At 56.0% G+C, this 15,653-nt stretch overlaps 4 protein-coding genes across 4 annotated transcripts; 1 reads left to right on the top strand and 3 right to left on the bottom strand.

Moving 5' to 3' along the window:
• Window positions 1-841: 841 nt before the first annotated feature.
• BKCO1_1800024 (er to golgi transporter yif1) lies at window positions 842-2,098 on the bottom strand (the record flags this gene model as incomplete). The annotated part of the gene is made up of 5 exons (XM_020271799.1): window positions 842-1,030; window positions 1,129-1,454; window positions 1,515-1,698; window positions 1,755-1,974; window positions 2,037-2,098. The coding sequence occupies 5 exons, from the start codon at window positions 2,096-2,098 to the stop codon at window positions 842-844; spliced, it is 981 nt and encodes a 326-aa protein (XP_020131449.1).
• Window positions 2,099-2,337: 239 nt separating this feature from the next.
• Window positions 2,338-4,498, top strand: BKCO1_1800023 (signal sequence receptor alpha subunit; the record flags this gene model as incomplete). Its single annotated transcript, XM_020271798.1, has 4 exons — window positions 2,338-2,562; window positions 2,619-2,910; window positions 2,988-3,674; window positions 3,726-4,498. The coding sequence occupies 4 exons, from the start codon at window positions 2,338-2,340 to the stop codon at window positions 4,496-4,498; spliced, it is 1,977 nt and encodes a 658-aa protein (XP_020131455.1).
• A 522-nt stretch (window positions 4,499-5,020) lies between these two features.
• BKCO1_1800022 (pectin lyase-like protein) lies at window positions 5,021-6,921 on the bottom strand (the record flags this gene model as incomplete). The annotated part of the gene is made up of 8 exons (XM_020271797.1): window positions 5,021-5,282; window positions 5,451-5,526; window positions 5,618-5,685; window positions 5,763-5,771; window positions 5,847-6,002; window positions 6,062-6,223; window positions 6,297-6,553; window positions 6,607-6,921. The coding sequence occupies 8 exons, from the start codon at window positions 6,919-6,921 to the stop codon at window positions 5,021-5,023; spliced, it is 1,305 nt and encodes a 434-aa protein (XP_020131472.1).
• A 753-nt stretch (window positions 6,922-7,674) lies between these two features.
• On the bottom strand, window positions 7,675-10,225 carry BKCO1_1800021 (metalloreductase transmembrane component; the record flags this gene model as incomplete). The annotated part of the gene is made up of 2 exons (XM_020271796.1): window positions 7,675-9,251; window positions 9,301-10,225. The coding sequence occupies 2 exons, from the start codon at window positions 10,223-10,225 to the stop codon at window positions 7,675-7,677; spliced, it is 2,502 nt and encodes an 833-aa protein (XP_020131454.1).
• Window positions 10,226-15,653: the final 5,428 nt, after the last annotated feature.

Genomic DNA, 15,653 nt, shown 5'->3' with positions numbered 1-15,653 from the left:
GCTGGAGAAAAGGGGGGTGATTTCTCGGGGGTTTGCGGGGAAGGCAGGAAGGGAAATTTGGGGGAGTGAGGAAGGGATTATCGTGGTGGGGAGAATATCACACCACGACCACGTTGGGCCGTGTCCACCGGATCTGGAAACTTGGAATCTTGGACAGCTGGTGATGCGGTCCGCAGACAACATATGTGTGACACGCATAAACCAGAGGAACAGAGACTTTGGTCGCGGGACTTTTTCGTGCCTCGGATACCTCGTTCTCTTCGTTTGTGGTTCTGTTGAGGTTGGCTTGCTACCTTACTAGATGTGGGCAAGCATATGCAAGACTCCGAGGCCAAGGACGAACACTGGCTGTAAAGTGCAGCACAAAATAGCGGCTGAGACGAGTGGCTAGTCACCGCTTCCCCTAAATGCGACCCACTTATGCGCGTCAAGGCAAACCCAAGAGGAAGGATTAAGGGAGTAACTATATCAAGACATTTTATAGTTTTTGGATTTATGTGCTTTCCCAGCTGATCCTTAATTGGTGGTCTGTTGACCTCAGCATCTCGTCCATACGTCCTTCCTTCCTTCTTTCCTTCCTGTTCGCTGATATCCCCAATACCATGGGCCAAGAAACATTCGGGTGCTCCGCATCATTCTCGTCTTCTCTTTCGTCCATCTCATACACGATCCGGCCACTGCTTCGACGAGCTATGCATTATTTGGACCACGAAAAAGAGCCGGGAGGGGGGTGAACAGGGTGAATGTCTCGATTGCTCGAACGTTAACTCGAGACAATGACTGATTCGTGGCGTTTGAGCTCAATATATCATCTCCTGTACGTTCTTCAATCTAACCGGACCTAGGCAGCCTTGACACTGCTGGAATCTTGGCGGCTGAGGATCCACATGAAGACAAACTGGACAATGTACGAGTAGATGAAGAGGAACTGGGTGCGGCGGTTGCGCTGTGCCCTTGCTACTGTGTAGCTGGCCCCGCTGCTGGTGTTGGGGGACTGTTCCGGGAGAAGGACATACTTCAGCGAGCGGAGCTGGTCAAGGTCAGCATATCTGATGTGTCATGTCCATATCTTGCATCTCGAAGGCGTGCACACGATGGAGCTAGAGAGAATCGCGAGCTCGCACTTACCAAGAAGAAGGCATTCGCAAAGAAGGTGTAGAGGAAAATAGTCCAGCCGATCATGCCGCCAGTACCCTCGCCTCTGTTAAAGATCTCGGCCACGACGAGAGTGACGATGACGCCAACAAACTTGTAACCGGAGTAGGCTACCAGGTCGAGCAGCTGCGATTCGTTGCTAATGCTGAGGAGGTAGCATCCAAGCTTCAGGCCCAAAATCTCAAATGTGACGACAACGAAGGCGGTGGTGGCTGTCAGTCCAAGCAGCTCTGGGTGGAAAGCGCCGCGAATACCGGCAAGGAGTGTGGAGAGAAGGATATAAGTCACAAAGGCCATGACTGCATTAGGAATTGGTGTCAGCTCGGTTGCGCTTTGACGGCTGTCTGGGTGCGACGTACCTGGAATGTACATATCCGGGCTATTGATATCTTCGCGCGGTGGCAGGAAGAAGCCATCCTGGTTCTGACGCACCCACGGCCGGTGGCGCCAGGGAAACAGTACGATGTAGAGCTTGTTAACGACATAAGAGTTGCTGACGTTGAAGTAGCGCTTCAGGGCGCTGACGTTGACGTAGCGGTTAAACTGCGCGCCGGACCGTCAGCCATGCAGTGTATAGGGCCACGAATTGAGCCACGCACGTTCTGCTCCATATACTCATGGCCGGCCATGACGGCGCTCTTGCCGACCTGGAAGCCCATCTGCGCGGTCGAGTCGTTCATGATGCCCCCGAATGCCGGATGCATGAAGCCCGGGGCGCCTTGGGGCTGGGGTTGTTGCGGGTATCCATATGAGTTCGCCTGGGCTTGCTGTTGCGCTTGCGGCGGCGGAGGACTGCGAAGGTTCGGGACCTGGCTGATGCTGGGGTATTTTTGTGAGCAGCTGCCTGCCGGGCGGGAGAGGAGAGCTGTGGGCGAGCTTACTGCTGGGGCACCGGATGGTGCAGCGGCGGCGAGTGCGCGGGCGCGTATGTCGGGCGCTGCATGGCGAGCAGGTGCGGGGGATTGACGGGCGCCGGCGGGTGGTGGGCGGTCGTGGAGTGGAAAGGTGGTTGCTTGGGTGGCTTGGGTGTTTGGCTTGCGGGTGCGTGTCGTGGCTTAACCTCTCGGAGAGGCAGCGGCGCCGCTCAAGCCCGCCCGCATCATCGCGCGTCAAGTCTCCGGCCCACCACCGCTGCTTCTCCGCCATCTCTACTCCTTCGCCGCGCCCCGAGCACCGCCCACCATGCTCGACTCTTTCGAGGTGCTCTCGACCTCGGGCGTCGTCCTCTGGTCCAAGACATACGCCCCCGTCAACCCCAAAACCATCGACGCTCTCATCCGCGAGGTCTTCATCGAAGAGCGCAATGTGGCCACCGATGACCAGAACGCCGCCCTGAAGCCCACCTTCAAGCGCGACGGCTACACCCTCAAGTGGACAACAGCCAAGGACTTCGGCCTGATCTTCGTGGTATGTGCTCGCGTTTGCTCATGCAGCCCATCGTAGCCGCAGCTAACGTGGCGCAGGCTGTCTACCAGTCACTGGTGCACCTTACGTGGATCGACAAGCTGCTCGACAACGTGCGCGCCCTGTTCACAGAACTATACAAGGACCAGCTCAAGAAGCGCAACTCGGCGGTGCTCAATTGTCCGTTCGACGACTATTTCGACCGCCAGGTACAGGAGCTGGAGCCGCACGGCGAGTCCCTGCGCAACCTGGAGTCTTCGGTCAGCACCGTCGCTGAATTCACGCCGCCTTCCAGCTCCGGCACCGATCACGACGACGATGTGCCTCCTCCCATGCCGGGCTTGCGCAAGCGTGAGTACATGATATTGTGTCGCAACATGGTGCCGTGTGCATGGGCTGACCTTTCTGATTTTCTTGCCTTCTGCTAGCCACGCCGAAGCCCATGTTCAGCGACAACAACACCTCGACTGATGCCACGCCGGTAGCAACGCCCGATACCTCGCGGCCCAGTTCGCCCGCCGTCAACAACCACCTCTTGGCCGCAAAGGGCGGTCCGAGACAGTCGCGTCGCGCGAAGAAGAAGTCTGCCATGTCATCTGCGCCGGCCTCGTCAGGTGACGAATCGCCCGCGAGGCGGCCAACGAAGGGCGCCGCAAAGAAGGGAAGGAAATGGGACGAGTTCGGTGCGGCTGCTGAGGAAGATGATACCCAGCTGGACTACTCGACACATTCCGTTGACTCCGAGGCACCAGCGGCCAGTGCAGTGGAGGCAGTTGACTCGTCGTCTTGGGGCAAGAGGACCGGAAAGGGCGAATTTGTGTTGAAAGACCTGGATGAAGAGATGGATGAGATTATTGCAGCCGCAAATGCCAAGAAGGAAAAGGATAGCACACAGGCGGCGCCCAGTGGCCTGGTAGGCTCGAGTCTTGGAGCAATTGGTGGTTTGTTTAGAAACGTTGTTGGCGGAAAGACGCTCACGAAGGAGGATCTGGCCAAGCCGCTCAAGGGCATGGAGGACCACTTGTTGAAGAAAAACGTCGCCCGCGAGGCCGCAGTCAGGTTGTGCGAGAGCGTCGAGCAGGATCTTGTCGGCGTGAAGACTGGCAGTTTCACCAGTAAGTCGATTGTCACCCTGACAGTTGGATATGTTCTGACATTGAGTGCAGGTGTGGAAGCGACTATTCGCAGCAGCATGGAGTCTGCGGTCCGCAAAATCCTCACCCCCACCACCTCTTTGGACCTCCTCCGCGCCATTCAAAACGTCAATCAACCCTCCACTCTCTCCATGCAATCCCCTCGTCCCTACGTCATTTCCATCGTCGGTGTCAACGGCGTTGGCAAGTCGACCAATCTCTCCAAGATCTGCTACTTCCTTCTGCAAAACAAGTTCCGCGTCCTCGTTGTCGCGGCCGATACCTTCCGTAGCGGCGCCGTTGAGCAGCTCCGCGTCCACGTGCGCAATCTTCAGGAGCTCTCGGCTCGCGAAGGTGGCAGCGTAGATCTGTACGAGCGTGGCTACGGCAAGGACGCGGCCAACATCGCCGCCGACGCGGTCAAGCACGCCAGCTCCCAGGCGGATCCCTATGACGTCGTCCTCATCGACACGGCCGGGCGCCGCCACAACGACCAACGCCTCATGTCCTCGCTCGAGAAGTTCGCCAAGCTGGCAAAGCCGGATAAGATCCTCATGGTCGGCGAAGCGCTCGTCGGCACCGACTCGGTTGCGCAGGCACGCAACTTCAACGCCAGCTTCGGCGCGGGCAGGAAGCTGGACGGGTTCATCATCAGCAAGTGCGACACTGTGGGCGACATGGTGGGGACGCTGGTGTCGATGGTCCATGCGACGGGCATTCCAGTCGTGTTTTTGGGTACGGGGCAGCACTATAGCGATCTGAGGACGCTGAACGTGTCGTGGGCGACGAACTTGTTGATGAGCTAGGTTGCCCACGGATGTATATTGTTATGCATGGTTTAATGTGGAATGTTGTATATGAATTACATGATTGGTGGGGGGTGTAATAAAGATTGCGTATTCGTATACAGTACAGTCAAGTGTTGAGTTCGGGTCAAAGTGACCTGGCTGTTCTGCCTCTTAATTGAAACTACGATCAGTCGAGATTCCAAAGTTTTCATGCATAATCCAAGTCGGTGGCTAATGGAAAGCGGCACGACGTGATTCGTCCACCGGTAGCCTGGGTAGTAGAGCGGCTTCCGGCGTATTGACAAGACTGTCTCTGATTTTACCTAGTTGATATGGTCAGAAACAGGCCGAGACCACCAGCTATACTCTTAGAGAACCCAAACCCCCCACTTCAGCCACTTGCCAAACCAAAGCAGGCAATAAATCCAATCCCCTCTGAGCACAAGACCAACAAACAACACAACGTTTAGTCATCCATCCATCCATCCATCCCACATCCAATCCCTCCTCACCCTTCCACCGACCCAACCGCATCCGTCATCATCCATCACAAACAAACCCCGTCGTCGGCTCCAAGACGTTACTACACTCATACCCGCCAACAAGCGTCCCGTTGGTGCTGCCGCCGACGACCACGACGTCGATGCCGCTGATCTCGATGCCGTCGCAGCCGCCCGCATCGGCCGAGCACTGCAGGTCGGCCGCCACGGTCGCCGTCGTGGTGCCCGTGTGGTTTCGGAAGGCGATGTCCGGGCCGATGTGGAACTGCGAGGTGTCGCAGTCGCCGGATTCGTCGTTGTAGCTGTGGTGTGTGTGTGTGTCCGTTTTAGCGCTTGATATCTCTTTTTTTTTTTTCTCTCTCTCTTCCTTTCCTATCTTGAGAGGTTGGGGGGGAGGAGGTGCAAAAGGCGAGGGGTAGGTAGTAGATGGTGTGGGAAGATGGGAGGAAAAGGAAGGAGAGGAAGCTTACGATGTGCATTGCGTGATTTGGAATAGACCGCGCGTGCGGATGTGGGTGACGGATTCCATGGTGATGTTTCGCATGTCTGTGGAGCCAGACTGGCGTTAGTGGCTGGGGTAAGGCATCGTGGACAGAGAATGGAAGCAGGTGAGTGAGGAAGTGGGAGGTGGACGTACAGCCGAGGCCGCCACCACCGCCATTTGGTGGGTAGCCTTTCTGGACACCGGTCCAGGTCTTGAGGTAGCTGTGGGGGGCATCATTTTAGTGTCGAAATGCTTTTTCGGCTTGTGCCTCTGGGCCCTAGAAGGGAGAGATACTTACATTGCCCATCTGTGGTTGAGTTGTCATTTATTGGTTCTTCGGCGTTGTTGCGTGGAGGGGCAGAGATGGTGTAGGTGGACTTACCGGGTATTAAGAAGTGTGATGTTTTTGGCGTAAACGTTCTCGATATACTCGTACCAACCGGGGAATTGGCCGATGCTACCGATAGCTATTCCTTGACCGTCTTCAAGGATGGTATCGTAGATGAAAATGTTGGAGGAGTTTGCTTTGGTAGAGATACTTTGATGGGGATATTAGTTCGAGTCTGCCACGATCCCTTGGGAGATTTCCGTTCTTACCCGTCATCGCCGTTGACAACGTGCCAACGGTTGAAGGTAATGTTATTGGCATAGATTGTGTCTGCGCCATCCGTGTTTCGAGCACTAGAGTCGTTCTCACTGGTGTTGTTGACGTAGATGTCCTGCAAAAGAACGTTTTCCGAGTTCTTGACCGTCATGGTCCTTCCAAAGGGAAAGAGTGTTCAGGATCAGCAGCTTATATGCAAGACAGGAATAGCAATTGGCGTCAACTTACCACATCTGACTCTGAACGAAGCGCAAGCCTTCGAAAACCGAATCGTACGTCTCCCAGATGGTGAGCTGGTGCGGCCTGTGGGGATAATTCGACACGCTGCCGGCAAAGTCGTACCACACCTGCCCGTTGCCGTCGAAAGTGCCGTATCCGAAGCCCTGAAAGCGCACCCTCCGCCCGCCGAAGATCCAGGCAGTGGTTTGGTTCTGGTATCCCATAGGCAGAGAGTTGTTCAGCCAGTAGTCGATGTCCGTGGACCACTGCGGGATCACGTCAAAACGGATGCCAAGAGAAGGAAAATGGCTGTGCGCACCAGAAGCGTTCCGTGTAGCTCGATATCCACATCCTCGAGCGCGGACGTGTTGAGCACGGAGTTGACATAGTACGTCTCGTTCAAGAAGACGACTTTGCCGCCACGGCCGCACTCCTCAAAGGCTCGACGGATGGCAACGGCGTCGTCGGTGGCATTGCTGCCGCCCGGCTCCACTGTGCACTGTTTGCGAGCACGAATTGAGAGAATGGAGTTCGCAGTGTCCTGCTCGGCGGCGAGGTGGTTACCGAGGACCAGCAGCACGAACAAGAAGATGCATGCGCGCGAGACGAAAGCAAGGAAGCGACCGGCAGACATGGTTGCTCGTTAAGACCGCATCGACAATACCGGTCGTTTCGTGGGGGCTGCGAGGCAGTGGATATAGTCAAGAGAATCGCTGAAGAGGAGGGCTTCATGTTCTACCCGAGCGCCACTCTTCCTGGAACCTGGAAACGGCAAGAGCGCGACGCTGCCCCGCAAACGCTCCAGGTACGATGATCGCCCGAGTGACGGTCCACCAATCAGTGCATGAGGGGCATTTGGACCAACGGAGGTATGCAGACCGAGCAGGTACGCATACCAATCAACATGATCCAGCGTATCAAGACACGAGTTTACATACCATCGACGAGTACCGAGACTGCACGTCATCTTCTATTCTTCCTGATCTTCGCGTCTCGCGGCCTTAAAGAGGAAGAAAGTAAAAAATGGGTAACTAATAACTCACTCGCGCGACGACCCCGAGAGATTGGTGACCTGAACCGTGGCGGATGACCTGGTCTAAATAGACACTTGATCGCTGACCCACGGCAGGTGCTTCAATCAACTCAATGTCGCCCAAAGAGCAAAGTATGGACAAAGACCCATAGGATCAGGGACTTGGAAATATGGACAGTCAGAGGAAGAGGAAACACTATGAACAAAAACCAAACACAGCGGGGTATCCACATCGTCAAACGCCCAAAAAAAAGAAAAAAAAAACCAAACGCCGATATGCTATGTTGCTGTACAAGCTGCAGAGTGCCTGCTCAAGGCCATGGCTGGTGGTATGCGTATGTGCAGCTGCCGACATCAGATGGCGTAATTCTCGGCATGCAAGTAAATCTCGTCCTTGTCCGGATCGCTCCACACCTCCTTCTGCAGCTGTGCCACCGTGTGGCTGACATCGATGCGCATGCTGGGTGGTCCGCACACAAATACACAAGTCCGGCGTCCGAAGTCCTTGCTGAACTGACGCAGCATGTACGGAATCTGCGGCCGACCGTACTCGGTGCTCCACCCGTCCTTCTTCTTTACCGCTGCCGGAAGGAACGCGAAACGCATTAGATTCTTCTGGAACTCGGTCGGCGTCGATGGGAAGCCGAAATCGAATGCCTGTTGTGTTGCCGGTTGCGCAGCCTCCGCGTCCAAGGCCGGGTTGTTTGCAACCGCTGTAGCAATGTCCAAGGAGAGATTGCGGGACCGGCGTTTTTCTGCGAGCGTCTTCCGTTCAGCTGGTTCCGGTCTGTTGGCTAAACGTGGAGACGTGGGAGGGGAAAGTTGACCGTCAGGGGTTACGACTCCGAGTCCACGGCCGACAGGAACCATGTGCGCTTGCGGCAGTGCAGTAATGGCATCTTCGTTTTCCGAACGGAGCTCCTTTTCGCGGTCCGGGTTGCCTTGCGCCTCGTCTGCTATTAACGCCGAATGTCTCTTGAAAGCTGACACACCTGAGAACCGCTTGTCAGCAATGTCTTGGAAGGCGTCGTTGACTTTGTCGTGGAAGAACATGCTCATTGGTCGTGTTGGCGTTTGCGCGCTGACAAGTTGTCCCGACCGGGCGAGTCGTTTGGCCGCCGTGATGAAAAACTGGCATTGCACCGAGTCCGGCGGTGCGAATTCCCTGCAAATCCTGAGCTCCTCTTTGAACCATTCCATCGTCTCCGGCCGCTTCAATGCCCACACAACCTGCACACTCTTCGTAACCGCCTTTCCATCTCTCATCCTCTTGATAAGATCCAGTAGCTGGCTCACAATCGCAGTTATACCACTGCCACCAGCAACCAGAACGACGTGATCGAACGAATCCAGACGGCGTTGCATCCCACCGTAGGGTCCGTCGATAAAAGCACGGTACGTGTGCCAGGGTCCCCTCTCGATGGCACTCAACAGAACCTTGTGTGTGAATCCTCCAAACGGCCGGAAGACCAAAACCATATCTCTGTAGTCTTCGCCATAGCTGGAAGGGAAGTCCTTGCTGCAGAGAGAAGCAATGGTGAAAGGGTGGTTCTCAAACACTGCAATGCCAGGCATGCGCAAGTAAACGTATTGGCCTGGCCTCCACCTCTTTTGCGTGGGAATGGTTACTTTGATGGCGTTTTCCGGCATGATCGTGACAGCGGCTTCCTCTCCAATCAACCAGGACATCCTTTTCGGGTTGGTCCAATTCAGGTAGAAGAGTCGGTATATGTAGGAAGATACCCAGATGGCGAGAGTGGAAAACAGAAAATGCCAAGAGTTGAGGTAATTGTTGCAGTGCCAGAACAGCATGCCAAGAAAGACCATAGACACCGGAACGTGAACAACAACGAACAGCTCGTACATCCAGCCCCTCAGTTGAGGGAGGGAATGAATGCACAGAAAGGCAAGAGGTACAAGCGCGGCGAGTCCTGCATTTTGTCAGAATTTTACAACGCGGATGGAAGTCTGGATGATTACCTGTGCCGTAGGTATAGAAATGCGGGCCCTTCACCAGAGCCTGGTATAGCGGAAGTGCTCCATCTTCCCAGACCGGCGTTACATAGAACGGGACCGTGTGGATGATGCTCAAAATGAGCATCAAATACGCTCCCCAGCGGTGGAGAACGTTCAGCCGCTCGTGGCCGATGCCGGTAAGGAGCGAAACGAAGTTCGCCTTCATGCTCAGAGCAATGATCCAAGGCATCAGGGAAACAGCGAGCATGCCGGAACGGATCGCCATAGGCGGCGACCCATATTGTATGCTTTCCCAGAAGAGCGGCTGAGGAATGAAGGTGTACAGGATGGTGAAGACCAGCGCAGCACACATGACGCAGACAACGCCAAGAGACGGAAAGACAATCGGCCTCCAACCCTTCTTGACATTGATCTGCGGCAATGGATGGTAGAAGAGGAAACGGAACAAGGCGATCAGATTGTTGAGAGGCGCGAAGGACGAGACTGACGACTGCACTTTGGCAGGCTGAGGCAGCTCACCATTGCGTGGGAAGAACTTGTTGGTTGATTTGTCAGTATACAGCACTGACATCTCGTAGTCCGAATCAGGTGATGCGGTGGTCGACGACTTCAGTACCTCTTCGTGATGTAACGCAGCGCGAACCCTGTCGGTGAAAAAGTGGTAGGAGCGCAAGCACGACGAGATGAACAGCAAGATGACGCAGAAGTAGACCATGCCCAGTGCGTATTTCCCGCTGTTGTTCCATGGATCCACGGTATTGGCCTCTATCAGACCCGCAGGGCTGGTGCTGTTGTAAGGGATGTTGATGCGTTTTGCCAGTTCGGATGCTGTTCCTGAAAGGTCGCGGCCCATGAGGGTGGCAGCAGCCGCCAAGTGCTCGAGCGCAGCTCCCGGCGCGCTGCTGACAAAATGCGGTAGAGCGGGCATGGTAGAAGATTTATTTCCCTTGGTCCTGGATCCGGACGGAGCGCAAAGTAGTGGCTGGTTTGCGATGGCTGATCACGGCCGGCAGCTTTCACAGGCTGATCCTCCTAAGCGCATTGGACCGCGAGGGGAGTGTTCGAAGGAGCCGGCATTGGCACAAATATTTGAATGGAGCGTGCAGCGGAGCGAGCGGTGAGAGGAAGGTATGGTCGGCGTAGCACAGAGGGGCAGCAACGACGACGTCTGGGAGCTCGTGGGTCGCACGCAACGCGCGTGGGAGGATCAGTTGGCGGGCCGCTGAAACGTCTGGACGGGAACAGAAGGACCGGCAGCTCGCAGTCGTCGGGGACGGTGGTACAGCATCGGACGCGCTGCGAAGCTGGCGGCGACTGGGGGCAGCGGGTTTCATTTATGGCTCTTGCGGAAGCGGAGAAGATGGGCTCTGCTGCACGCACGCAGCAAGGGTCGAAGCTGCCGGGATCCACCGCACGCCTCGAGGCCCCACGCAGCTTCGCCCAACCGCGTGCGCGCAGCGCTGTTCCACCCGGACGGGCCAAGGCGTGATGCGACTTCTCTCCGCGATATTGAGCCGTGGCGCGGCAGCATGCAGCCCGACATTGGCCAGCGATCGCTCGGCCAGCAGCCGGCAGGAGATGCGCCCTGCATCCCTACCGTCGCCCGTGCAGCCGGCGCGCGGCGGCATGGCCGCCACCGGCCGCGGCGTGGCGGTCCTGCGCAGAGAGATGCGGCCTTGGAGGCCGAGACGGTGCGCGTCGCTGGTCACGAGCGCGCGCAGCCCGGAGCGGACGCGATGCTCGATGACTCGAAGAACGGCAGATTCGCCGCCAATGCACGCTATCGAAGTCGAGCTGCGCAATCAGAGGGCAGAGGCCGGGGTGGAGCTGGCAGCCAACGGGCGGCGGCCAGGGCTGTCGTCCCAAACGGTGCGCGAGCCGGGCGCGGTGGCGTCGGCAGACTGACGGCGACGCGCAGGCCGAGCTAGGGTCCAGGAATCAGGACCTGCATTGCCGGCATGGACGTGATGGGGCAAGGCGGGAGGTGGAGAAGTGATGAGCAGCAGGAGATGAAGGCGGCGTGGTTGGCTGGCAGCCCGCGAGCAAGCGCCGGCCATCCCAAACCGGCCTGGCGCACCCGATCGGGGCCTCGCTAAGCCCGCGCCCTCGACGCCGACGACATGCTTCCGTCTGCTTGGCCCGCGAACTCTCCTGCCAAAACCCGCGCATGCGCCAGTCTGGACCCTGCTCCGCTCCGTCACGGCCTTTCTGCATGTATTTGACATCACATCTGGCTGCATCGCCTCTTCGTCCCGCCCGCCTGTACCGCGACTCTGCGTCTCGTATCGCCCAAGTCTCAGCACAACCCCTCAATCTGGTCTCGTCGCCGACGCCAAGCTCAATGGGCCTCCTTGGTCGCCGACCCTGGCCTCGATCGCGGCTATCGCGATGCTGTGGAGACTTGGTAGTAGTTTGTTTGCCTCACCCATCGCCGGAGCTGCGAGGAACGCCTTGCTCGACAGGCCACTGTTCAATATCATCTCGCCTGCACACAGCCCTACATCAATCAGCCTGCTACGTTTACGTATCAGCATTTTGTGGTGCCATCACCTCACAGAACCACACGGGAGTCTCAACGCTAGACACCTACCCATCCCACTCGATAGAGATCGGCCCTTCCCATCCTGAGAGCCTTGGGCACCCCAACTCCCGCCGCCTTGGAAATAAGGCGGGGATCCATACGAGAAATCAGGCAAATCCGAATCTCCGAACCATCAGTCTTCAGCTTAATTAAAATCCGAGCCGAAAAGGCCCGTCGATTCTGACTGTCTCCTGAGCTCAACAAGAATAATCAGGGTTGATGTCTGCGAGCAATCCATTCGTAGGCTGGAAAGGACAACTCATGAGAAGCCCCACCATTGCCTGTGGGGTTGCATCACTTGGCAACATCAACTCTCAGCCAATGGATCAACATCTATGAACGGACCCCTCCCTAAACTAACTATTACTGTGCATACTGGGGCTGAGGGATAATTCTACGCGTCACCCGCCACGTGGTAGCACACTGCTTCTCTTTGCCCCTGAGAACCTAAACCGGAGTTCGAGATGGAGACTGCCGACGCGTAAAGGCTAGGCGATATTGTGGCTTTCAATATCACAGAAATCATCACGCAAGACAGACCAGCCTAGCGTAAGCTCTGAGCAATGCTGCGGCACTCGTAGCAAGCCACGTTCCTTCTCTCTTTCACCATTTTCTCAAGAGGGCAGACATACTCGAGACATCGAGCGACCCATCTTCGCCTACTTCTTCGACTAAACATGCGTGTCCAGTCATACCTTGCGTCTGATCAAAGCAGCCGATTGTTCTAGAAGTTACAAATTTGGCAACCCAACAAGAGGTCCCACAGATGACGCTGACTCAGCTGGCAGATCTCCCAGACCTTTTGGCTGGGACATTCGATTGATCGACGACCGACCACCGCCGACGTCGCATGCACACTTGAGTGGGTGACGGACCACCACTGATAAATCATTATTCTGCTAGAAGTCTCACCCATTATGACCATCAATCAGTCTGCAAGCATTACTCTTCCACTTCAATACTAGCATACAACAGGAGGAGGATTAAATACTAAGTTCAGACGGGCTTATTCAAAAGAATGTCTAACTGTAGAACGGGAATGAATGCTGCTCGATACCGCGTACTCCACTTTGAACGATATGGCTATAAGCGAGCTGAAGGGGATCGCATACAGTGCCAACGATCTGAGGTTTGAAGTGCCGTCCTTAGGGTCGAGCGTCGACGACGGAAGCTGCTTCCAGGAAGCGCAACACATCACAAATCAGCTAGCTCAGCGGGAGCGTGGCGCAAATAACACCTCAAGTGGGGTAAATCCGGCCCAAACAACTTACTCTTGCACCGCAGACACCTACATTAATATCTTCCCCCCTGTCAACCCAAATTTGCAAATGCTTCATCGGTAACACTAGCAACATATCCTTCCATTTTCATCTGAAGAAAAAAGAAACCAATAATGCCAAAGCGGACGGGCTCGGTTACTGCTCAGCCGTGACGTTTTGATGCCAGTCTGCTCGATTCTCGAGCCGAGCGACAGCGGCGTGACTGGTTGGGTGAGAAAGTGAGGACCGAAGATGGTACGCAAATAAATAAAGTGTATGGTGTGTAGGCGTGTAGTAGGCTGGTGCATAGTGGCAAGCAATGCCGTCGATTTTGTCGACCACACCGGCCGGCTCAGACCACAGCGCTCTTACCCTGCGTTTGGGACGAGGGTCAAGTGACACTCGCAGTCTCTGCCTGCGTGACGAAGTGATCTCATTGATGAATGAAAATTTTGTTGTTGTAGAATGCCGCGGCTTCAACACCGCACCATGCTCTTCTTTAGCGAACGGGACGATGCGTGAAAAGAGGGACAGAACAGTGGCAGGGCAGGAATTGAAACTGGTCAAGAGGCCATACAATCAAACAACAGAATGGGTGACTGAATAGCTTGACCCACCTACCGCGTAGTGGAATCTTATCTGGATGCATTTGTACAGTTTCAATACTCGCATCTACGTAGGTGTACTTGTTTCAACTGTCCACACAAAGGATTGCCGTAGGCCAATTCCTTTCGTCACCTAATGTGACAACCATGACTTGTAGATGTGGTCGGAATTGAGATGAGCAGACTGACTCACGATGCCTAAATGATTGGGAAAGTGATGCTACACAGCAAAGGATTTTCAGGAGATGATGACGGAGGTGTGGTACGCGTATAACGAAGAGGCTGAACGGAAGGCCCGAATCGGGCCAGCTCCACGTTTCTTCAGGCGCGCCGTCTACCAGCCACCGTGGAGTAGTGGGTGAACCTCCAGAGGCCGATCAGCTTCCTTTGCTGCAGCGGCGGTGAAAGCTCTGGAACATGGACCCGTTTTTCTCATGTGATCCAAGTGCATTGCTCACAGCGGGTGTCGTGAATTTTGGATTTGCTGCGCTGCGAAGGCAGATAAGTTCGCTGGCCGAGACGATTGTCGTGGCTTACTCTCGCATGTGAAGGTGTCCAAGAATGCCACCTCACAGAGCGCCCTACTCGTTGCGGCGATAAGCTGACGAACGTATTTGGCTTACCGACCGAGCGAGGTGCAGAGCACGCTCAATCGAACAAGTAAAGACAACAAGAAAGAGAGATCCTTTGGCGTCGATGAATGTCTCTTGTGCCAATGAGGGGTCGAGGTGAGATGCAAGAGCAACGAGTCGGCTCCGACGATCGAGCCAGCGAGAACAGTCAGAGTCGGGTGATGGAGTGCAGCACGCACGGATGGTGACGGGTGAGGCTAGAGATAAGTCTTACCCTATGCTTGGTCCCGAACGAGGGAATCCAAGGTGCGAGTCAAAGTCCGAGGTATATTCTTACGCAAGCATTAGTCAATTGACATGCGACTACGCTGACCACGCGCACCGTGCTTGGAAAAGTGACGGAACTGCTCGACGATTGCTTTGCTCCCGCGCTGCTTCTGAAACGTTTCATGCAGTGGGAGATCCGGTCAAATCGGGCCGGTAGCGTTCTGCAAGCGTCAAATCGTACGACGACAGGTACAAAGAAAGAGAGCGCACCATCCAAGAGTAGTGACGGCTGGGAGACAAGGCGACGTCAAGTTAGTGCTTTGATTGACAGACGGCACGGACGGACCGCCTGGCTTTAGTGTGCACTTGCACGGTGGTCGGGGCGGTGGAGATCGGTGCAATGACGCGGAAATGATGGCGCAAGGCTGGAGGAAGGCTGGCAGGTGTTGAAGGAGACCGCAAGCTCAGCTCAGCTAGTCCCTAGATCTTCCTTGCGCTGAGCATCAATGCGATCATGGAGCACCTTAATGATCCTTCCTGGCCGACTGCCCAAGCCGCATCGGGGTAGGCCAAAGCCCGGGCTGGATGCCATCTCCACAAGCGGAAGTAGCGCTGGCGGTGCAGGCCACAAGTCTGTACGCAGCAAGACGGGGTAAGTCACTGGCAAGCGGGTGGTGGTTTCAAGGCAGTGGCAGAGCCAGCGCACGGCGGATTGTGGCGTCGACAGCAAATCACGGCGGGCCTCGGCCGCACGATGCACCGGTCAGACGAGTGCGACAGCGCGTTTTCCTGGAGCCACAGAGCGTCGATGATGGCCGTGAGTCAACGGATGGTGTCGGCGAGGAACACGTAGCTGGGGTTGTCAGGGCAGGCAAGAATCGCCGGGAGATGTGCGCCTAGTGAGAGTCGCTGGCCGCTTGGCCGTGCGCCAGCTTCTAGCTCGCCCGTCCGTCGAGCGTCGGCCCGCGCGGCAGCTGGTGCGCGCACGGCATTCCTGTGCTGCGTCAAACAGGCTGCGAGGTTGCGGGCGCTGCGGCGGGCTGCTATTATAAACCTGCGGCGAGCACGCCGG

Source organism: Diplodia corticola (assembly GCF_001883845.1).
Source record: "Diplodia corticola strain CBS 112549 chromosome Unknown scaffold18, whole genome shotgun sequence".
Lineage (NCBI taxonomy): Eukaryota > Fungi > Ascomycota > Dothideomycetes > Botryosphaeriales > Botryosphaeriaceae > Diplodia > Diplodia corticola.
The sequence above is the reverse complement of the archived record's forward strand: the minus strand, read 5'-3'. Positions and strand labels throughout refer to the sequence as shown.